Genomic DNA, 22298 nt, shown 5'->3' on the forward strand with positions numbered 1-22298 from the left:
AGCCAACTCAATACAACATTGAAAGAGAAGAACAAAGTTGGAGGATTCATGCCACGTGACTTTAACACTTCCTATAAAGTTGCAGTAATTAACAGTGTGGTCCTGGCAAAATAGACAATTTGTTTATTAATGGAACAGAATAAAGAACCCCAAAATGGACCCATGTAAATATAATCAACTGACTTCTTTCTTTTAAAAAAATATTTTATTGATTTTTTACAGAGAGGAAGGGAGAGGAATAGAGAGTTAGAAACATCGATGAGAGAGAAGCATTGATCAGCTGCCTCCTGCACATCCCCTACTGGTGATGTGCCCGCAACCAAGGTACATGCCCTTGACCAGAATCGAACCTGGGACCTTTCAGTCCACAGGCCGACGCTCTATCCACTGAGCCAAACCGGTTAGGGCCAACTGACTTCTTTCTTTTTTTAAATATATTTTTTATTGATTTTAGAGAGGAAGGGAGCGGGAGAGAGAGATAGAAATATCAGTAAGAGAGAATCATTAATCGGCTGCCTCCTACATGCTGCCACTGGGGATCGAGCCTGCAACCCAGGCATGTGCCCTGACTGGGAATCAAACCATGACCTCCTGGTTCATAGTGTTATCAGTTCAATCAGCGAGATAGACCACCGACTCAGAATTTAAATTTAGGAGCCTTTATTAAGCTGGTCAGCTGACTACAGTGTGTCCCTCCCCCTCTGGGAGCCTCGCAGCTTGCAGTAACTATTAGGGGTACAGCAAAGCTTTTTATTTGTACAAATCACAAAAGCATTTTGTTAGCTGTTCTTTAGAACTGGCAGGGTGAAAAGTTTAATACAAACAGGAGGAAACCGGGGTCACTCCTGGCTGGAGCATATCATAACACTTTGTTTCTTTAAAACAATCAGTAATCTTTCCATGCCGCAGTTCCTGCCGCCAACACATTCAGTAATCTTTCCATGCCGCGGTTCCTGCCCCCAGTACAATAGGTCGACACTCAACCATTGAGCCATACCAGCCAGGTTCAACTGATTTCTGACAAAGGAGGAAAGGCAATATAATGGAGAAAAGATCGTCTTTTTCTTGTGGGGTTTTTTGTTGTTAATTCTCATGGAGGATATTTTCCCCATTGATTTCTAGAAAGAGTTGAAAGGAGGGAGAGGGAGAGAAAGAGAAACATTGATGTGAGGGAGACACATCGATTGGTTGCCTCCCACATGTGCCCCCTTGGGGCACGGGGATTGAACCTGCAACCCAAGCACGTGCCCTTGACCAGGGATTGATCTGGCTACCGTTTGGTGTGCTGGTTGGCACTCCAACCTCTAAGCAACACTGGCCAGGGCAAAATAAATACTTGATAAGCTGAACATCATGAAAATGTTTAAAATTTCTGCTTTGTGAAAGATCCTGTCAAACGAATAAGAAGAGCTTTTCAGAGTGGCAGTATTGTGGCCAATGAGGTTTATCCGAGGCACGATTATTGCTAATTGAAAACTTTTCCCAATACCCTGCCGTGACAAATACAGTCAGCACTGGCAAGTTTTGATGGTCTCTATGGAGAGTGAAAAAAAAAAGAGAATGAGAAGAAAAGCTACAGGATAAGAGAAAAACATTTGCAAAAGATATATTTGATAAAGGACTTATCTAAAATATGCAAAGAACTCTTAAAACTCAACAAGCCTGGCCCTAGCCAGGTTAGCTCAGTGGATAGAGCATTGGCCTGCAATTGAAGAGTCCCACTTTCGATTCCGGTCAAGGGCACATGCCCAGGATGCGGGCTTGATCCCCAGTAGGGAGCATGCAGGAAGCAGCCAATCGATGATTCTCTCTCACCATTGATGTTTCTATCTCTCTCTCTCCCTCTCCCTTCCTCTCTGAAATTAATAAAAATATATTAAAACAAAACAAAACAAAAAACCTCAACAAGCCTGGCTGATGTGGCTCAGTGGTTGACCGTTGACCCATGAACCATGCCTGGCTCAATCTCCAGTGCAGGAGGCAAATCAATCAATAGTTTCTCTCTCACTGATGTTTCTCTCTCTCTCTCTATTCCTCTCCCTTCCTCTCTCTTTAAAAATCAATTAAAAAACATATTTTAAAAATAAAAAAACACTCAACAACCCTATTTAAAAATGGGTAATAAACATGAACCCACATCTCACCAACGAAGACATGCAGATGGTAAGTTAGCACATGAGAAGATGCTCCACATCATATGTCCTCAGGGAATGAAAAGAATGCTGAGATAACACTGAGAGTCTGCAGAAATGCCAAAATCCGGAGCAGTGACAACACCAAATGCTATTGAGGGTGCGGAGCAACAGGAATTCTCATTCACTGCTGGTGGGGACGCAAAATAGTACAGGTACTTTAGAAGAGTTTGACAGATTCTGGCAAAACTTGGTCTTACATTATGATCCAGCAATTGTAGTCCTTGGTATTTACCCCAAGAGATGAAAACTTACATCCACACAAAACCTGCACACAAACGTTTATAGCAACTTTATTCATAATTGCCAGAACTCAGAAGCAGCCAAAATGCCCTTCATTAGGTGAAGTACATCCAGACAATGGAATATCATTCAGCCCAGGGGAGAAAAAAAAAAAAGATGTATGAAGCCATGAAAAGAGATGGAGGAATCTTAAATGCAAACTACTAAGTGAAAGAAGCCCATCTGAAAAGGCTACATACTGTATGACTCCAACTATGACATTCCGGAAAAGGCAAAACTATGGACGCAGTAGACAGTTTAGTGGTTTCCAGGGGAAGGTGGAAGGGAGAGCAGCTAGGCCGGCTGCATAGTTGTCATTTGCTCATTCGCAGGGACCTTTCTTTGGGCACCTACTACCTGCGGGGCCTGAGGACCACACAGAGGGCAGTCATCTCTTCCCAAGAACTCCTGTAAGGGCAGAGAGACAGAAACCCAACAAGGAAAACAGAGAGGGACAAGGCTGCCAAGGAAGAATGCTCAGGCATCTTGGGAGTACATGGGGTGCATGAAGGCCCAGGTGCCCGAATGGAATGAGGCTGAGAAAAGCCAGGTCAGGGCTGTGTATCAGCGAGGTTACTCTGCAGGGTAGAGCATGGCTGGAGACGGGGAGTTAAGCCTGGAGCATGATGTGCCATCATCATGGGTGTTATTTCCTTGTGTAGAAAGCTTAGGATTGTGATTAGATGTGTGGATACCACGTCCCTTCTGATGTGATGCACGAAGAAGGGCACACATCGCTTCTTTGGCATTCTTGCCAAACATGAAAAACTTCAGGGAACCATGTGAAAATATTAGACAATCAAAATTGAGGGTCATCTATAACAGAACTCACCAGTGTTCTTCAACAGGGTCAAGGTCATGAAAGATAGAGACAGACTGAGGCTGTCCAATTGTCCTCGATTGGAGGAGACTGAGGACATGGTCTTGGATTGGTTCCTGGACCACAGAAAGGACATGATGGGACAATTGTTGAAATCTGGATAAGATCTATAGGTTAGTTAATAGTTTTGGATCAATGCTACCCTCCTGGTTTTAATCATGTTACATAACATGATAACAGTTGTAGGAGCCATGGAAGGATATACAAGCAGTCTTTGTACTATTTTTTAAAACAACTTTATTGAGGTACTAGAGGCCCAGTGCACGAATTTGTGCACCAGTAGGGTCCCTCGGCCTGGCCTGCGGGATCGGGCCGAAACTGGCTCTCTGACATCCCCTGAGGGTTCCCGGATTGCGAGAGGGCACAGGCCAGGCCAAGGGACCCCACCAGGATGAGGAATCGGAGCCAGGGAGGGACCGCTGGAGGCCTCCAGGCCGTGTCTGGCCTGTCTCGCTCAGTCTCGATCGGCCAGACCCCAGCAGCAAGCTAACCTACCAGTTGGAGTGTCTGCCCCCTGTGGTCAGTGCATGTCACAGAGAGTAGTTGAGCAGCCTTAGCATATCATTAGCATATTACACTTTGATTGGTTGAACGGACGACTGGACACTTAGCATATTGGGCTTTTATTATATAGGATAGCTTACATACCATAAAATCTGCCCATTTTAAGTGTAAAAATTCAATAATTTTTTAGTAAATTTACTGAGTTGTGCAAATATCACCACAAACCAGCTCTAGAACATTCTCATCACCCCATCAGAGCCCTCATACTCACAGCCCAGGCTGCCATTTACCTGTCTTCTGTCTCTATTACTTTGCCTTTTCGGGAATTTTATATAAATTCAATCTTTGGGCTATGACAAAAGGAGTATCATTGTTAAGCTTGGTCAGGAGGAACCTGCCATGTCCATGGATGCCAATTTGAAAGATAATTTGGGGCAAGCATTCAGAAGTCCAGCAGGCCAACCTAAAAGCAATGGGCAATGCTGAAATTAAAGATGGAGAAAGCTTGCCACTGGCAGTGAAGGATATGGGCAGTTGTGAAATATACCCTCAGACTATTCAGCACAATCCTAATGGGCGATTTGTTGTGGATTGTGGTGATGGCGAGTATATCATCTACACAGCAGTGGCTTTGAGAAACAAGAGCTTTGGGTCTGCCCAGGAGTTTGCGTGGGCCCGTGACCCCTCAGAGTATGCAATAAGAGAGCAACAGTGTCGTAAAGATATTTAAAAACTTTAAGGAAAAAAAATCATTTAAACCAGATTTTGGAGCTGAAAGTATCTATGGAGGCTTCTTATTGGGGGTCAGATCTGTAAATGGCTTAGCTTTCTATGACTGGGACAATACAGAACTCACACGCAGAATTGAAATTCAGCCCAAACATATTTTCTGGTCTGACTCTGGAGAGCTAGTCTGTATTGCCGCCGAAGAGTCATTTTTTATCCTTGAGTATCTGCCGGGAAGAAGTCTTGGCTGCACAGGAAACACATGAGGGAGTTACTGAAGATGGCACTGAAGCTGCCTTTGAGGTTCTTGGTGAGATTCGGGAAATTGTGAAAACGGGGCTGTGGGTAGGTGACTGCTTCATTTGCACAAGTTCTGTGAACAGATTAAATTACTATGTTGGAGCAGAAATAGTCACCATTGCCCACTTGGACAGAACGATGTTATCTCCTGGGCTATGTTCCTAAAGACAACAGGCTTTATCTGGGGGATAAAGAACTGAACATCGTCAGCTGCCCACTCCTGGTCACCAGACGGCTGTCATGCGGAGGGACTTCAGCATGGCGGATAAAGTCCTTCCCCCATTCCCAAGGAACAAAGGACCAGAGTCGCACATTTTTTGGAAAAGCAGGGCTTCAAGCGACAAGCTCTTACAGTATCCACAGATCCACAGGACACATGGTCTTTTGTGTCTGGCACACTTAGCATGTTTTTGAGGTCTTTGTACTAATTTAGTGGGACAATTGGTGATACTTGAATAAGATCTGTAAAATGGCTAATAAGATCTGTATCAATGCTAATTTCTTAGTTTACATAATGAAAATATGGTTATATAAGATTTTAATATTAGAGGAAGCTGGATGAAAGGTATGTGCTAACTATACTATTTTTGCAACTTTTTGAAAGAAAACAATTTCAAAATAAGTATTTTTCTTTTTTAGTAGGGTTATTATGCACTGCTTGTGGTCTATCATACCAAAGTTGTGATTTATTTTCAACATAATGGTTCTGCTGGCCTTTCCACTCCTCAAAAGGTCCCTGGTGAGCTCAGCTTCCAGAAGGTTCCTCGGGGCCATGTAGAGGCTTTTTCACTTTCCTCCTGATGCCGGCACCACCAGGGCTGCCCAGGAGGGTGGGGGCGGGGTGGCCATTGTCTGGAGGGCCTTGGGCTGGACCTCTTTTCCTGAGCAGACTCAGCCCAGGCCGGGACCTGGGAGGCTGGGCGAGCTCAGACCAAGGGCTTGGGGAGGGCTCCAGGGGCTGAGACCAGGGACTTCCTCAGAAGCTGCTGCTGTTAGTCAGCTTCCTGCCGCCCAGGCAGAAGGGGATGAGCTCCGAAGGGAGGATGTTTAGGCCTCAGAGGAAACAAGAGCTTGGCAGAGAAGAGGCCTGGACACCTGCAGGCACCCAGAGACACACACTCGGGCCACAGATGAGCTGTAATACACTCCCAAGCACTGGGACCCCCGAGAGACACACAGGCGTGCAACAAGCGGACCGACGGGCACGCACTGCACATGGACATGCCCGGGGCACAGGCCTTCCGCCAGCATGTGTCCTACCCGTCAGGGGCAGGTTTCAGGGAGGAAGAGGGCTGAGTGGGCAGCTAGAGGGCTGGAGGGTGCATCTGGCATCCCTTCCCTGGTGCTTTCGTTTGTTTCTAAGCATCTATCAGCCATGCCCTGTCACTGAGCTCCTATGGGTCAGACCTGGCCCACAGTGAGCACAGACTTGGAGACCCATCCCTGCCCTTGAGGTGCTTGCAGCGCTCCCAGCTGGGGAGCAGCTGGTTGGGGTGTGGCTGGGGGGGAGGGGGGGCAGAATGGCTGGTTGGTGTTGGCCAGGTAATGAGGGTAAAAGGGGTTCTTGGGAAACCCAGCAGGCACCACAGCCCTCAGGCTGGAACCTGGGCTTGGGGCAGCAAGAAAGGAGGCCAGGTGGGTGCAAGGTGTGGAGGCTGAGGGGTGCCATCCTCCTGGTGGCCAGGACCTGCAGCAGCAGCAGTTGCTCCAGAGACCCAGCTGCCCGGCCCTTGTCCCTCCCACCGCCTGGCCAGTGCTTGCCTGTGGCCTCACCGGCTCCTGCCTGTGCTTGTGTATCAGTCTGGATGCTGCCACCACTGACCAAAACCCCCTTCCCAGCGGTGTGAGCCTAAAGGAGAAGGGGCTCTTACAGCCGGGGGGCAGTCCAGGCAAGGTGGCCTCAGGGTGCCAGGACGAGCCCCCTCTCGGTCATGGTGGCCCTGTGTAGGCTCCAGCCTCCTCACGCTGGTGTGTGGCTATCAATGGCCTTCAGCAATCTCCCTCCTCACTCTGAACTCTCTCAGTTCTAAGGAAGCTTCTAGAGCTGCGTCTCACCATCTTGGCTCTACAGTCAGTTTTGGCTCATGTGTCCTTCCCACAGGTCTCAGAGGAGTGGGGGCAGCTCTGCCCAGACCACAGGACCAAGTATGGAGACGGTCAGGGTCTTAGGAAGGAGGGCTGCTGGGCAGACAGAACAGCAGGCGATTGTGTGGGGTCAGAGGCCCTGAGAGGATGAGTTCGGCCATCCTGAGTGGGCTGAGCCACCCCGCCAGGCCGGCCAGGCAGCCTTCAGCGTTGCCCGGGCACCTGGAGCCGGGCAGCTGAGGCTGGCGGCATCAGGCTTCCTGGGAGAAAGCGAGCACTTGGCTGTGCCCAGTGTGGGCTGGGTGCTTAGATGATGACCCCTCAACGAGCATAAAGAACCCAGAGTGCTTAGTGGTGGTAGCTCTGGTTTCCTGAAGCCAGACCTAGGACAAGGGGAGGCTCGAGGGCCATCAGGAACCTGCTGAGGGTGCAGGGCCTGGGGAACACAGGGATGACACGGATGACACCTAGGCTGGAGCACACCTGGGCGGACAGCTTAAGTTCTGTCAGCACAGGGACTAGAAAAACTGGAAGTGGCCAGGCTACCCCAGCCAGCTGCTCTCTCCTGCCCAGGCTCATGTGACCCTGGTTTCCGCCTGCTCAGTTTGACCAGGCTCCCTGCCCCTCTCTGGCCGTAGCCACGCCCCTGCCCTTTGCCCTCCATTGCAAAGGGGCGGGAGAGCCAGCCACTCTTCCTCTCTTGGGCCAGCCTCTGAGCAGCCGCCAGGCAGGGGCTGATAAACTCTGCTGCGAGCCCTCTGACACACCAGCCGGCCCGACTGAGCCACCAGCATCACCATGAAGGACGAGGTGGCTCTTCTGGCCACTGTGACCCTCCTGGGAGTTCTACTGCAAGGTGAGCTGGCTCCTGTGTGGGAGGTGGGTGGGCTTCAGACCCTGCAGCCTGCCTTCTGCCCTGCAGGTCCTGGGGAGGCACTGGGGGGCCAGGCCCAGATGAGGGCCGGAGGTGGGGCCCCCAGCCCGGAGTCTGGTGTCCAAGCTCTCTTGACCCCACTGACCGACGACTACAGGAGCTGGGATGCCCCAGGGCTGAGGGCCTTGTAGTTTCCCAGATGGGGAGGGGCAGCCCTGAGGGGTGTCTGCAGGATGAACGGTGAAACCCGGCAGGGACCAAGGCTGACAGGGGCAGTGAAATGGGAAAAGGCCCTGAGGGATGACCGAGGTGGTGACTCCTCAACCAGCATAAGAACCCGGAGTAGGAATGAGGCTTCCAGGGAGCGGATGGGCATCCAGCTGTGCTGGGCTGTGGGACCTGAGTGTGTGTGCGCGCCAGGATGAATGGGTGCTCTGGTGCTGGGTACCGATGTGGGACAACCATGGGCCTGGTGCAGCCCGCTCCAGCTGGCCCCTACCCGCTCCAGCCGACCCCTCTCTGGGTGTCCCAGCACGAGAGCCCATCCCCTGGCCTCGCCTTCAAAGGCACCCTCTCCATGCTGGGATCACATGGAGCTGGACAGGGTTAGAACTTGCTCCCTTGGGCCCCAAAAGGTGCCGGCTTGGTGCCGGTCTCAGACTTAGCCTAGAGCAGTGGTGGGCAAACTGCGGCTCAGCAAACCGCGGCTCGCAAGCCACACGGCTCTTTGGTTCCTTGAATGTGGCTCTTCCACAAAATACCTACTTCTGCGCATGGGCCACGAAGTTTCAATCACACTGTACGTGCACGCCCGCACGTGGTATTCTGTGGAAGAGCCACACTCAAGGGGCCAAAGAGCTGCATGTGGTTCGCGAGCCGCGGTTTGCCGACCACGGGCCTAGAGGACACATTCCTGGGCCAGATACCCCCTCTGCTGAGGACACCACCGTGGATGGGTTGGGAGGATGCACAGCCGGGGGAGGGGCCTGAAGGGTCCATGCAGCCTCCATTTCCAGCCACATCAGCAAGCTTGGCCCTCAGCCCCTGTTCACATAGCTGCAGGGCTTCCTCCAGATGCCACCCTGGTACCACAGTGCCCTTGGGATGAGATGTCTGCATAGGGCCTGGCGCCAAGGGTGCAGTAATTTAGTTGGGGACACCCAGCATTGGGGCTGTGTGTGGTAAGGGCCTGGCCTGGGGTCCCCTCCACACTCAGACCCCCTAGGGCAAGCCCACCCACCCGTGCTGGAATGAAGGGTGGCAGAGCTCTTGGGGTCTGGCGTTGGACTAGAAGAGTCCCAGCTGCCACCACCGGAGGTAGGGAGCGTGTCTGTCAGATTTAGGTCAGGGTCCAGAGTGTCTGCACAGAGACACTGAGACGGGAGGCCATTGCTACAGTTTGGAGGCCCAGGAACTCAGGCTGGGCAGCGTCAGGAGGCTCTGCAGGTGGGGGCGGGGCTGTTAGCCACAGGGTGCTGCTGCCCTGCACCTGGAAGGACGCAGCCAGCTCTGCCTTAGGCCGTGGTGGCACTCCCTGTGTAGGGACCGAAAGGCAAGGTCCATGTCTAGAGGGGGGACGGGTAGCTGGGCATTTGCCTGCATTTTGCAAGTCAAATGATTTAGCAGGAAAGTCCAAAGGGCCTGCCCACGGCAGGTGTCCCAGGGATTGGCACCCCCCTCCCCTACACTCACAGGGTGCCCAGGCCGCACCCTGACCTTCCCATGGAGGTCAGGGACACAGGGCAAGCCCAGAGAAGACTGGGGGTGGAGGTCCCCTGCCGAGGGCTTTCAAGAGGAGCCCTGAGTTCAGTGGGGAGGCTGAAGTGGAAGAGAAAGGTGCGAGGCCGCTGGGAGGCGGGGTCTCGGGAGGCGGCCGGCGCCGAAGGGACAGACCTGACTCCCACCCCCTTCGCCCCAGCCTACTTCTCCCTGCAGGTGATCTATGCACGCAGGGCCTTCCGCGTGTCGCCGCCGCTCACCACCGGCCCCCCCGAGTTCGAGCGCGTCTACCGAGCCCAGTAAGACGCGGCGGCAGGGCCCGGGCGAGGGGCGCGCGCGCCGGGGCGGGCAGGGTCGCAGGCCCGGCGACGCCTCACGCCGCCCCGCCCTCCGCAGGGTGAACTGCAGCGAGTATTTCCCCCTGTTCCTCGCCACCCTCTGGGTAGCCGGCATCTTCTTCCACGAAGGTCTGGGCGCGGGGCAGGGGCGCGCGCTGGAGCCCGGGGTCCCCCGCCCGGTGCGCTGACCCCGCCCGCCGGCCCCCAGGTGCGGCGGCCCTGTGTGGCCTCGTCTACCTGTTCGCGCGCCTCCGCTACTTTCAGGGCTACGCGCGCTCCGCGCAGCAAAGGTGAGAACCGGAAGGGAAAGGCAGCGGGTGGGCGGGGTCACCACGGCTCGGCCACCGGCGGGGGGCGGGACCTTTTTGGGGAGCCAGGCTGGTGGGTGGGGCGGGACTGGTGGGCGGGGCGTGCCGCGAGACGGGGGGCGTGGCCACGCTGGGGGCGGGACTGGTGGGAGGGGCGTGACTGGTGGGCGGGGCGGGGCCGAGGGAGGGGAGGGGCTTCCTCCAGGCCCCGCCCCCGCACCCCGCCCGCAGGCTGGCCCCGCTGTACACGAGCGCGCGCGCCCTGTGGCTGCTGGTGGCGCTGGCGGCGCTCGGCCTGCTCGCCCACTTCCTCCCCGCCTCCCTGCGCGCCGCACTCGTGGGGCGGCTCCGGACGCTGCTGCCCTGGGCCTGAGACCGAGGACGCGGGACCTGCGGAGCTGGACCGGAGCCGGGCCGCCTGGAGGGCGGGGGGAGGGGACCCCCACCCCAGTCTCTAATTAAAGTGCTCGCGACCAGACCCCGAAGGCTCTCTGTCGGTCATGGTCGCTCTCCGTGTAGCAGTCAGTCGAGTGGGCTTCCTGGGGGGGGGGGGGGGCCGGCCGAGGAAGGGAAGCGCCCCCGCGCCCCCCCCCCCCCCGCCCCCTCAAGCAGGGCCGCCATCCGGCCTTAGGTCCGTCCTCTCCCAGCCCAGGGCGCCGTCTCCCCGAGGCTCACCCCATGGCTCCTCCTGCGGTCAGCGCCCTATTCCTGTTCCCGGGCCTTTACACCAGACATCAGGGACCCTTTCTCGCCAGCACTGGGTCCCCGGTGTCTAGAACAGTGTGGGTTTTCAGGGCACCCTGCCTCCGAGCGCGGGGGGGGGGGGGGGGGGGGGGGCGGCGGGGGCGGAGGTGGGTGGCGAACGTGGTAGGCGCTTTCAGAAGTCGGGGTGCCTTGAGGGACGACTGGGGAGGACCTGCAGGTCGCCAATAACGTCCCTCAAGAGTGACTTTTAGTCCAGTCTCGGGAGGAGCTTTGCAAGCAGGTGACGATGTGTGCAAAGGCCCCGAAGTGGGCGGGAGTCCCCACAATGTGTCAGAAAGGTGGGGAGTGATGGAGGCCTTGGCAGAGTGGCGGAGGGCAGGGCCAGGGCCGAGGCCCTTGAAGGGGGAACGGGGCGGGGGTGCCTTGGGTTTGAGAGGCCCCACCGCAGCAGTCGGGGTGGATGCAGGAAGCTAGGGGCGCGCTTGGAGGCCCTGTGGGAGGGGGCAGCTTTCTGAAGGCCAGGGCCCAGGTTCCGCGCGGCCCCCACCTTCCAGTATGCAGACCCTTCAAGGTGGCCCCGGCCTGGACCGGGCAGCGCCAGGAAAATGGGGTTGTGCAGAGGTGGCAGCAGGTGGGCACAGGTGGCATCACCTAGTGCCTGCTCCCCACCACCCCCCCCCAACTGGAGCTCAGAGCACCGGGTATGAGGCACACACTTCATTAACCCTTTATTACAAGTCACGCTCTTATAGAAGTATATGTGGACTTAAGTGAAAAAAATCAAATGTATCCAAGAATAAAAAACACAGCACGTAAGTAGTATATGCATTCCAGTGTTCGCGCCGGAGAGCGCAGGCGCCCAGGAAAAGCTCTTCTAAAACAGCCTGGCTCAAGCCCACCTGCCAGCTGCGAACAGTTCAGGGCGGCACAGGCCGGCCTCAGGCACAGTGTGGGGACCACCACCTCCTCCCGCGGCCGGGCGGGTGGGCAGCACCAGCTCCTGGGGCCTCCCGGCCAGCGGCAACCCCAGGCTGCTGAGAGGTGCCAGGAACAACCCCTCAGGCTGGGTGGGCCACATCTGGCCCTGCGGGGGCAGCAGCGAAGATGTCCCTGGTCTCCTGGGCTTCAGGGCCAGTCCTCAGAAGTCCTCCATCAGTCCGCCTTCTTCAGGAAGATCTGGAAGAGCCGGCCCGGGGTCAGCAGGGGCCACAGAGCTGGCCCCAGGTAGCCACTCGGAACAGCTCCGTGCTCCCTGCGCCCTGCCTCACCTCGCTCAGAATGACCCACACGGGTGAGTCTGTCTGGATGGAGAGGCGCAGTGCTTCCAGGGGACCGAAGGCAGGGTCCACCTCGCCCTCAGCCACGCCTTTGTAGAAGGAGCCTGGGGACGGCAGTGCTGAGAACTCGTCCCAAGACCCCCGCTCAGCCCAGCCTCTCCCCCCACCTCTGCCTGCCGGACCCCACTCACCTATCTGGAGGTAGCCGTCGGGGCTCCGCGGGTACCGGAGGGTGGTTGAGCGGCCCTCCTGCAGGGCCTCCTTGTCTGACTGGGGGTTCTGGGGGTGAAATCAAGGGGCTGAAGCCAGGGCTGTGGGAGAGGTGGCCTCAGTGCACACCCACACGCTACCACACTCACATCGAAGGGCAGCACCTCCACAGAAGTGTTGAAGAGCTTGTCCTCTGGGTGCTCAATGTTCCCGCTGCGGAAGAAGAACCTGCAGCCAGGCAGGCCTATGAGCTGCTGCAGGGTGGGAGCTGCCCAGGCACACTGCCCAGCAGAGAAAAGGCCAGGCTTGGGCCCCGGGTGCTGGGCGACGCTGGGCACCACCAGGGGCAGCCATTGGCTGTGCAAGGGAGCCAGGCTGACTCCTTGGAGGATGGTGATGGGCAGCGTCACTGAGCTCCCCCGGGCCCCGCCTGACAGTCTTTACAAGGTAGCTACCATTATGCACCCCGCTCTTCAGATAAGCAAACTGAGGCCCGGCAGGGTGGAGTCATTTGCTGGGGTCACAGAAGTGTGTGGTGAGGCCTATACCCCAGTAGCCACCCTGCCCCTCCCCCTGTGGGGACCTGTGGGTGCTGTCACTGACCGCTCAAGGCGCAGTGGCTGGAAGAAGCGGAAGCGGATAAAGTCCCCTGCAGCAGGCGTGAAGGCCCAGAAGAAATCCTCCCGAAGGTAGGCCTTCTCCAGGGTGAAGTGCTGGTATGTTTTGAGGCTCGTGCTCACTTCGGCCGGGGGGTTCATGTGCTCCTTCCGTAGCGCCTGCTTCCCAAAGTCCTTGTCCTGGTTCCGAGAGACAGTGCTGGGGAGTGTGCCCTGGACTGGCCCTGCTGCCCCTTGCCCACCCCACCCAGGCAGAGCCGGGCTCCCACCTTCAGTTTCTGAATCTTGCCCGCCAGTGAGGAGTGCGTGCCCACGTGCTGGAAGAGGGACGGCTTGAAGCGGATACGGAGGTTGGCCTTCTGCCGGTCACAGTGCTTCTGTGGGGGGAGGGCAACATCTAAGTGTGAGCTCATGCCCGCCCCCGAGGCCAGGGCCCTCCCCCAGCAGCACCATGTCCTGAGTCAGGCGCACACCCGCAGACAGTCCACGCTGGAGGTTGCGAGCGGCACCGCCCGGCCTGCCGCTCTGCAGCCCCTGCTCACCGCGTCCTTCTCAGGGTTGCAGACCTTCACCCACAGAATGTGGTCCAGGAGCCAGTCGATGGGCTTGTCCCGGTAGAACATGAGGATGAACTCCACAATCAGGCTCAAGTCCAGGGCCTTGAACATCTTCCCTGGTGAGGAAGGGGGTACGGGCGCTGAGTGGGCAGCTCTGCCCTGCTCTGCTTCCTCTCCATCCCCGTGGGAACCAGTAGGGAGGGCCCCACAGCAAACCCTGTGCCCAGCTGCAGGCAGGTGTGGGCACCTGGGGCCAGACACTGATGGTGACGCTGAGGGCAGGTGGGAAGAGGCCAGAGGTGGCTCCAGTGGCCTGGAGCGGGGTTGCGGGGTGTGGGGTATGGGGCAGGGTGGGTGGTGGGAGGGTTATGATGCGGGGGAGGGGGGCGGGGAGAGACTGAGGGGCTCTGTTCAGGTCAGTGGGATGAAGGGTGGGGGACCCACCAATGAAGCCCAGCTGGGAGAACTCCAGTATCATCCAGTCCTCTGAAGGCTGCTGCAGAGCGAAGTTCTTCATGGTGCTCAGGTAGTTGGGCTTGGCCACTATGTCGTCCTCCAGCTGCACCGTGAGGGGCAGAAGGGGCCTGGGACTCAGGATGGGCACAGGGCAGGGCGGCATGCATCTCCCAGGCCCCGCCAGGGTCTGGGGAGGGGCGCACAGCAGGGCCGGTGCTGACCTGTACGTAGTAGATGCCTTTGGACTGCGCGTACATCATGAGGAAGCAGTAATCGAGGTTCTGTTTGGTCCTCCACCTGTGAGCCGGGGGCAGGGCCTCGGAGCTCAGACCCTCCTCCTCTGGTAGGGCTACCCCGGCACACTCGGCGCATAGACCCCCACCCCATGCAGGGGTCCTCCAGTGGAGAAGTGGAGGCACTACAGCCAACGGCCTGGGCCCTCAGCACAGGCGAGAGAGGTTGCTGGGGGACCTGGAAAGGGGCAGTGCTAGTACCTGACTCTCTCCTTGGGGTCCCCAAAGGACTCTCGGAGCCGGGAGAAGTCGGGGTAGAAGTGCGGGGAGGGGGCGATGACCTCCAGGAGCCCGGAATGGATCTCTGTGGGGAACCTGGAGGACGGGAAGCCCAGTGGGTGTGCGGCCACCAGGGCCTGGAGCAGGGGCCGAGCTGAGCAGCCAGACCCTGTCCCTTCTGAAGGCCCACGGGCAGCCATCACTGAGGCCATGGGGCTTGGAGGGGTTGGGCCACCTCTACACACCCACTGCCTCCAGCCCACAGGGCAGCACCCTCCTCAGGTCACTGTCGTGTGGGGGAGGCAGGATCTGCCTCCCAATCCGCCACCAAGGGCCCTCCTCCCACCAGCTTCCTCGGCTGCCAGTACTCACAAGGCCTTTATGTTGTCTGTCACCAGCGAGGTGTACTGCGGGTCAGTCTGTGGGGAGACCAAGCAACCACCCTAAGCAGGACTGCTGCCCAATGGCCTGGAAGAAGGGGCTAGGGGTAGGGGCGCGGGCCTCACACGGAGGGAGTGAGCCCCGATCCTGAGGGCCGAGTGAGGCTGGGCCACAGGGGCCTCAGAAAAAGCCCTTTGGGTAGGTACCTGGGGTGGGGCAAGTAGGTAAACGGCATCTCCACGAGGGGGCGCTAAAATCTCTTAACTTTTTATCTTGATAAATTTGTGAATGACAGGGAACTTCTGCTAGCGCTCCCCTCGGGATGCTGCCCTGTTTCCATTTCTCCTTCAGTCATTGGGTGCCAGGTGTCCCCCCTGGGAGTGGGTCCCGGCCCCGGGCCCCGCCCACTCGCCTCGGCAATGAGCACCACGATGACGGAGTCCTCCTTCTCCTGCGGGCTCAGCTCCGAGATGAGCGAGTGCAGCGTGTCCGTCAGATAGGAGTGCACCTCGCGCCGCACACTGGGGATGCCCATCACCACCGACACTGCGGGGAGCAGGGGTCCTCAGGCCTGGCCACCGGGCCGCCCACCCCTGCGAATGGCCCTCCGGCCCCGCCCCTACCTCCCGTGCGGCCCTGGCCCACGCGCACGGCCGGCTGCAGGCTGCTCTCCTGGGCCAGCAGGTGCGGCAGGTGGTGGAAGACGGTGGGCAAGTGCAGCACGTGCTTATGCGAGACGTTCCACGGCTTCAGTCGTGGGTCCTCTGGGAGGGTCAGGAAAGGACGGTCAGACGGTCAGACCGCGGGCCTGCCCGCAGCCCGCCTGCCCTGCCGCCCGCTCGGCCTCTCACCGGTGAGCCTGCCCCAGGTGCGATTGCCGTCGCGGTCTCGCAGCGCCTGCCTCTCCGACACGGCCCTCTTGATCTCATCCAGCACTAGGTTGAGCTCCTTGGAGCGCTTGAGGCTTTCCTGCTCCGCTGCGTGCAACCGGTCGCGCAGCGCCAGGAACTCCCGCTGGTACACGTCCACCACATCACCTGTGGGTGGTCCGCAAGCGGTCACCAGGGGGCGGCCTAGAGCTGACCTATAGCCTTTGGAGGGTGTTAGCGCATACACCTGCGTGCCCATCTGTGCCACAGGCCATCTGCATCTGTTGTGTCTGCCACATGGGAGTTTTCGGGGGCTGCACAGGGTCACTTTGAAGTCACACTGACACACCTGGGGGAGAAGCCTCCACTGGGGAGTAGCACTGTCCAGTACTCTCTCCGGCCCCCCAGGCATTTTCTCCTTTGAGGGGGTATCTGAAGTGGGAGGGCTGCAGGATCACTTACAGTCCCGCGTGGGGCAATCCTTTTCCACCCTCTGGCTTCTCCTTGCCGCATCTACTCCTGCCAGCGGGTGGGACACCCAAAGGTCCCATCCAGGGCACAAAGACCCAGCCCTTCCTCAACGGGTTCCTTAGCACGAGCCACACCTGGATTCCCTCAGTCTCACACCAGCCTCAGGTCTGGCTGCTGCTGCTCCAGCCCCCAGCACTCCAAGGAGCAAATGATGTTGAGAAACTAGTCCAGGGTCATACAGTGAGTCAGCAGCAGAGAGGGGCCATTTCTGATGCGCTGAGGCCTGCTTCTTGGGAGAGCCATGTCAGAGCCTCCAGAAAGACCCATTTCGGGTGTTGGGGTGCAGGGTGAGAAGCACAGAGGTGGGGCTGCCTGACAGTACAGAGGAATCCCTAGGGTGCCCCTACCTGGCTCCACTGGTTGGGCAGGGACCAGTGAGCAAGTATGAGACAAACAACATTCCTACCTGTGGCTGGCACAGCAGGTCCTGGAGGGCTGTGCACACCAGGCTTTCTGGTCTCACCAGTGCCACCTTCATTTGCTATCACCCACAACTCCTTGTCCTTGCCTAAGGGCTATGCTCCACACACATGCTGTCCTCTCTTCTGCCTGGGACCCCTTTCCTCCTCTGGGCCAAATGAACACTGTGTGGCCTTCAAGGCCTGGTTTCAAAGTCTCCAAGTGCAGGAATCCTCTCCCACCCCCAGGCAGCTCTTCTACCCCTCGATCCCTGGTGGTGTCACTCCCCACAGCTGTGTGCACCAGAGGTCACAGCCAAGGCAAAGTTCAATCACCTCATGCCCTAGATGGTTGGCTCAGTGGATAGAGCGTTGGCCTGTGGACTGAAGGGTCCCAGGTTTAATTCTGGTCAAGGGCACATGCCCAGGTTTTGGGCTCGATCCCCAGTAGGGGACCTGCAGGCGGCAGCTGATCAATGATTCTCTCTCATCATTGATGTTTCCATCTCTCTCTCCCTCTCCCTTCCTCTCTGAAATCAACAAAAATATATTTTTACAAATTTCAGTCATCTCAGGACACTACTACTTCTGGAGCACTCCATCCCCAGCTGGCCCCAACCTCCACCCCCTTGGGGTGGGGAGGGCCGAGGTTGTATCAGGTTACAGGTTCTGCACTGGGTTCCAAGGCCGGGTTACCCTGGAAATCTGAACCCTGAACAGGAGCTGCCGGCCCAGCAGGAGGCAGTTCAGAGGCACCTGGACATAGCAGGTGGCCTTCCTCCTGCTGAGTCCCTGCCCACCTACCTGTTGGCCCCTGCTGCCCACCCCCGTGCAGTGGGGCCCTTTGTGAAGTAGGGGGATGTGAGGAGGCCTCACCCCCTCTGACTGCTGCCTCTGCCATCCACTCCCCCTCCCTTTCTCTAATCTTTAAGCAGGCTGAGCTCTGTCCAACCTTAGCCTGCCCCTGGCGGACAGGCTGGGTAGGTAGCGGTGGGCACTGTTGCCCTGAATCACCGACTACCAAGGCCTGGCACAGCCTGCTCCATACCGTGCTGCCCTTCCCAGGGGCCTCCCTCTGCCCAGGTCCTGAGCTTCCCCCCTTTACTAAAAGGAGATGGGCCATGGGGTTCCTGGGCCTGGTTCCTGTCCACACAGACCCTCTTATCATTTCCCTGAACACTGACCCTGTCCCTCAGTAGCCCGCCCGTGGTCCCTCAGCAGCCCTCCCGTGGTCCCTCAGCACCCTGCCCGTGGTCCCTCAGCACCCTGCCCGTGGTCCCTCAGCACCCCGCCCGTGGTCCCTCAGCACCCTGCCCGTGGTCCCTCAGCAGCCCGCCCGTGGTCCCTCAGCAGCCCTCCCGTGGTCCCTCAGCAGCCCTCCCGTGGTCCCTCAGCACCCCGCCCGTGGTCCCTCAGCACCCCGCCCGTGGTCCCTCAGCAGCCCTCCCGTGGTCCCTCAGCAGCCCTCCCGTGGTCCCTCAGCAGCCCTCCCGTGGTCCCTCAGCACCCCGCCCCTGCCCTGCCTTTTGCCCGCAAGGTCCCCAGCTTCTCGCTTGTGGGCCCAATCTGTCCTCGCCTGTCAAAGCCAGAAGCTCAAGCTCTGTGACTGCCTGTCCAGGTGCTGAGCCTTAGGCCAGAGTTCTGCCAGGCCCTCCTGCACCCCACAACCTGCAAGGGCTGGGTGGGTGGACGGAAGTGGTGAGTGGGCTGGGAAGGCAGCTCAAGTGATGGAAAGGGCAGAGGTCTGGGAGCCCTGGTTTCTGGGAGCTAGGGCTGAGGGGACCTGGTTTCTCCTTCTATCCATACCTTCTTATCCCAGGGAGATGGGGTGGGGGGGCCTGGCCCCGGGACAGCTGGCCCCAGGGAAGGACTGCAGCTGTGGCCATACTATTGGAGGTTTTCCCACCGGAAGGCAGAGTAATCAGGACACCTGAGGCCCATGACCACAAGCTTCCCTGTGGTCCCCTCTTGGCTGAAGACACAGACCTTGTGCCCATGCGGAGGGAGGGGAAATGGGCTCAGAGGGGCCCGGGCAGGTCTGTTGTTCACCGGCAGGTGGGGCCGGGGGTTGAGGGGGCAGCGGTTCACTGCCCCTCCAGCACTCGTACCCATACTCCCAGTCGGGAAGGGCCCCCACTGCTGAAGCTCAGGGTGCCGGGAAGCCGGCCCTGGGCTGCTGTCCTCCCTGGGGAGAGGCTTTCAGCAGATACTTGGCCGAGGGCTCCAGGCTGAGCGCTAGCAGTGCCGGTGCACAAATGTGGTCAAGGCTGGATGTGAAACCCATATCCGGGGCCCTTCTTGCCAAGGCCTACATGTCCTTCCTGGCCCTGGGCTTTCAGGATGCCATCTTCTCCTGCTGCCTCCTTCTTCTCTGGCTACCTGCCCGCCTCCTCCCTTCCCTACAGACCCAGGTTCCTCTGTCCTCCCGCTAAGTATCAGTGCCTGGGCCAGCCCTATCCTGAGCTCCCCACTTGCTGCAAACTGGGAGCCAGGATCCAGTCGGGCCTCAGCCTGGCTTAGTCTGGCTTCTCCACAGGCTTAATGCCATTGTCTATCTGTAAGAATAAGAAGGGGTCACAGATTCAGGCTTCTCTTGAGGCCTCCAAAGATCTGGCCCTACTGGGCCCCCAGAAACAGTGACAGCTCTCGACCAGCAAGGCCCAGGTCACACCCTCACCAGGCCCCACAGGCTCCTTGGCTTCCGCGCCCCAGGGTGGAGGATCCCCACATCTGAGCTCCATAATTCTTTGGCCGAGGGTGCTCTCATACTCCCCGGGGCCCTGGAGTGCCAGTCTCCTCGATGCCCCTCAGGGAGTGTGAGCCCTAAATGGAGCCACTGGAATCCCCCCCTCTGCTGCTCGGGACACTGGTGGGGCTTGCGCTACGGCCCCTGACATCAGGCTGAGGGCCTGCGGCTGCGCAGGAGGCACACAGACACGGTACCCTGGCCAGGACAGGTATCTGGGCTCATCACTCCACCCGCAGTCGGACAAAGGTGCCCCAACCCATCAGGTATAGCCCCACTAGGGCCTCCATGCCAGTCTGCTTACATGGCCACCCTTCCAAGGGTCCAAATACCATTCCCAAGGGGACACCCCACCTGACCAGACTGCCCAGCCACGTTCTCCCCAGGTGACACACCCCACTCGAGACCTGGAGAGAACGCTGCAGTCCTGCCTGTGTCCAGCCCCAGGGGTGACCCCTCAGGGCCCTGGCCTCCACCCACAGGAGGACTGCAGGAGGCTGGGCAGGGCGGGCAGGGGCAGGTGGGAAGGGCTGCTGGGGCCGAGGGTCAGGAAGGCTCTAGCTCCTCCCCAGCCTCATTCTGTGTGGCTGGGGGAACAGGGAAGCAGGAAGTGGAGGGAGCAGAGGTTCCGTTGACCTCAGCCCAACCGGATCCAGCCGAAGCCCCGCAGGAAGGCCAGGAGGCAGGAAGGAAGCTGCTTTTTCCTGGTGGCTCCTGCGCTGCAGGCTGGGTGGACAAGGGCTTGCAGTCCATCCAGCCCCTGCCATTTCCCTCCAGTACCGGAGCCCGCCTCCCCCCACCTCCTACTCCCCCGGTGCCAGCCAGACCCAGAGGGCTACGGTGGTGGGTGGACCAGCCTGACCGAACTTGGGCGGGGGGGGGGGGGGGGGGGGGGGTGAGACCACACCAAGAGAGTTCATGGGCAGCTGGGGCCGGGCTGGCTGCTCATGAGGTCCGCCCAGCACTCCTGGGCCGGCAGCCCCTGCACCCAGGCCCCGTGGAGCAGTCCCGGGGCCACCTGTCATCGAGGGGGGTGCGGACACCCCAGAGCAGCCGGGCAGCGGGGGTGTGACCATGTGAGCAGGGTGGTGCGCGGGGAGGGTCGCCGTCTGGGTGTCCCGCTGTCCCTGCACACCTGTCTCAGGACACGGTGCCTGCTCCTGCGCAGGTGCCGGGAGCCCCGGGGAGCACTGGGCACGGCCGCCGTGACCTTGCATCTCTGCCCCTCGAGGACCCGAGGTGCCCAGGTGCGAGGGGGAGCGACCACCTGGCCGGGCGCCGCGGGAGGCACCGGCGAGGGCGAGTCTGTGTCCCGGCGGCCGGCCAGCGGGCGGGGAGGGAGGGCGCCCTCCCGCGCCGGGCGGGGAAGGCCCCGCGTCGGCTTCCGGCCGCTCCCGCGACCCCCGCCCGCCCGCCCGGCCGCGGCGCCCAGGTGCGGGCGGGGACCCACCTTTCTGGCCGCCGAGGGCCGCGTACCAGGACAGCGAGAGGAGCGCGCACAGGCAGAGGAGCAGCAGCGTCAGGAAGGGGCCATTGCGGAGCCTCATCTCCCCGAGGCCGCATGGCCCGGGAGCGGGGCCGGGCGCGGGCCGGAGGCGGCGGGGGGCCGGCGGGGGCCCCGGCCCCGGGGCGGGGCGGGGCGGGGCGGGGCCCGGGCCGGGCGGGCTGGGGCGGCTCCTCCGGGCGCGGGGCGCGGGCCGGGCGCGGGGCGCGGGGCCTTCCTCCGCGCGGGGCCGGCCGGCCGGCCGGGCTGGGCTGGGCTGGGCTGGGCGGCGAAAGCCGCGGCCCGGCCTGGATCCGGGGCCGCCGCGGAGTCGGCTGCGCGGGGCGGGGCGGGGCGGCCCCGACTTAAAGGGGCCGCAGCACCCGCCGCTGCCGCCTGCACCCCGAGGAGGCGGGGCGCTCGGGTCCGGCTCAGGTAGGTGGAGGGGGGCGCCTTGGCGAGTGCGGCGGGCCCTCCCAGCCCTTCTTAGCGACAATTCTTATTATTATCACACAGCCCCCACCCCCCACGGATGCCAGGGGCTGGATGGACTGCAAGCCCTCGTGGTGCTCGGGGCTCTCCCAGGTCTGAGCTGGTCCGGGCGCCGGGAGGGGAAGGTATGGCGGAGCTGGCACTGCCTGCACCCCGCGGCGACCTCCCCTCCCAGGACCTTCCCCTGTCGCAGATGCAGGCGTGCTAGGGACCGAGGTGCTCCTGATTCTCAAAGTAGGCACATGGGGGTGTTTTCGGGAGCAAAGGAGGTGATGTGTGTGGGTGTTGGGCAAGGGGACCGGGCACGGGTGGGCTGGAGGCGGGCGCGACCTCAGGGCGATGCGGCTCGCGGCCCGCGCCTTCTCTCCCTGTTCTTGCACAGGCCCCCACCTGTGTTCTTGCACAGGCCCCCACCTGTGTTCTTGCACAGGCCCCCACCTGTGTTCTTGCACAGGCCCCCACCTGTGTTCTTGCAGAGGCCCCCACCTGTGTTCTTGCAGAGGCCCCCACCTGTGTTCTTGCACAGGCCCCCACCTGTGTTCTTGCACAGGCCCCCACCTGTGTTCTTGCAGAGGCTCTCACCTGTGTTCTTGCGCAGGCCCCCACCTGTGTTCTTGCGCAGGCTCCCACCTGTGTTCTTGCGCAGGCCCCCACCTGTGTTCTTGCACCGGCCAGGCCGTCCCCGGCCAGCCCTGTGGGACCAGGAAGGGGACACACCATCAGGGGGTCAGTCCAGCACAGGCTCTGGGCCGGCCTTGGGGACCTCAGCATCCTTCCCCATCGCCCTGGTTCCTGGCCTCGGCTGCGAGGACCGTGGGTGGGGGCCTTGCGGGCCTGGGTGCAGACGAGGAGGCGC

At 59.7% G+C, this 22298-nt stretch overlaps 2 protein-coding genes, 1 non-coding gene and 1 pseudogene across 4 annotated transcripts; 3 read left to right on the forward strand and 1 right to left on the reverse strand.

Annotated features, from left to right (window-relative positions):
- The first annotated feature begins 1408 nt into the window (after positions 1–1408).
- LOC139011973 (U4 spliceosomal RNA) lies at positions 1409–1543 on the forward strand. Its single transcript, XR_011471766.1, has one exon. It is a non-coding gene; the product is annotated as a U4 spliceosomal RNA (small nuclear RNA).
- Positions 1544–4203: 2660 nt separating this feature from the next.
- Positions 4204–6832, forward strand: LOC139011537 (coatomer subunit beta' pseudogene; annotated as a pseudogene).
- Positions 6833–7679: 847 nt separating this feature from the next.
- LTC4S (leukotriene C4 synthase) lies at positions 7680–10686 on the forward strand. The gene is made up of 5 exons (XM_070414153.1): positions 7680–7825; positions 9762–9861; positions 9959–10029; positions 10109–10190; positions 10440–10686. Exons 1-5 carry the CDS (start codon positions 7768–7770, stop codon positions 10579–10581), a joined length of 453 nt encoding a protein of 150 aa, XP_070270254.1. The 5' UTR covers positions 7680–7767; the 3' UTR covers positions 10582–10686.
- Positions 10687–11615: 929 nt separating this feature from the next.
- MGAT4B (alpha-1,3-mannosyl-glycoprotein 4-beta-N-acetylglucosaminyltransferase B) lies at positions 11616–21055 on the reverse strand. Of its 2 annotated transcripts, XM_070416777.1 has the most exons (15): positions 20918–21051; positions 15775–15960; positions 15547–15687; positions 15336–15469; positions 14915–14961; positions 14525–14638; positions 14252–14327; positions 14019–14133; positions 13560–13690; positions 13287–13394; positions 13004–13197; positions 12550–12628; positions 12382–12469; positions 12182–12294; positions 11616–12089 (listed from the first exon to the last, which is right to left on the reverse strand). In XM_070416777.1, exons 1-15 carry the CDS (start codon positions 21012–21014, stop codon positions 12066–12068), a joined length of 1647 nt encoding a protein of 548 aa, XP_070272878.1. In that variant the 5' UTR covers positions 21015–21051; the 3' UTR covers positions 11616–12065. The 2 variants fall into 2 exon arrangements, with proteins under 2 accessions (XP_070272878.1, XP_070272879.1); XM_070416778.1 differs by lacking the exons at positions 11616–12089; positions 12182–12294; positions 12382–12469 and having other exon boundaries at positions 12593–12681; positions 20918–21055.
- Positions 21056–22298: the final 1243 nt, after the last annotated feature.

Source organism: Myotis yumanensis, unplaced genomic scaffold, assembly GCF_028538775.1.
Source record: "Myotis yumanensis isolate MYYU_CA2020_CCGP unplaced genomic scaffold, mMyoYum1.0.hap1 SCAF_5, whole genome shotgun sequence".
NCBI lineage: Eukaryota > Metazoa > Chordata > Mammalia > Chiroptera > Vespertilionidae > Myotis > Myotis yumanensis.

Coding starts and splice junctions, on each gene's coding strand:
- LTC4S (XM_070414153.1), top strand. CDS start 7,768: ATGAAGGACGAGGTGGCTCTTCTGGCCACTGTGACCCTCCTGGGAGTT. Junction 9,862..9,958: donor GAGCGCGTCTACCGAGCCCA/GTAAGACGCGGC, acceptor CGCCCTCCGCAG/GGTGAACTGCAGCGAGTATT. Junction 10,191..10,439: donor GCGCGCTCCGCGCAGCAAAG/GTGAGAACCGGA, acceptor CCCCGCCCGCAG/GCTGGCCCCGCTGTACACGA.
- MGAT4B (XM_070416777.1), bottom strand. CDS start 21,014: ATGAGGCTCCGCAATGGCCCCTTCCTGACGCTGCTGCTCCTCTGCCTG. Junction 14,328..14,524: donor GACCCCAAGGAGAGAGTCAG/GTACTAGCACTG, acceptor CCCGGCTCACAG/GTGGAGGACCAAACAGAACC. Junction 12,090..12,181: donor TGTGGGTCATTCTGAGCGAG/GTGAGGCAGGGC, acceptor CGGCTCTTCCAG/ATCTTCCTGAAGAAGGCGGA.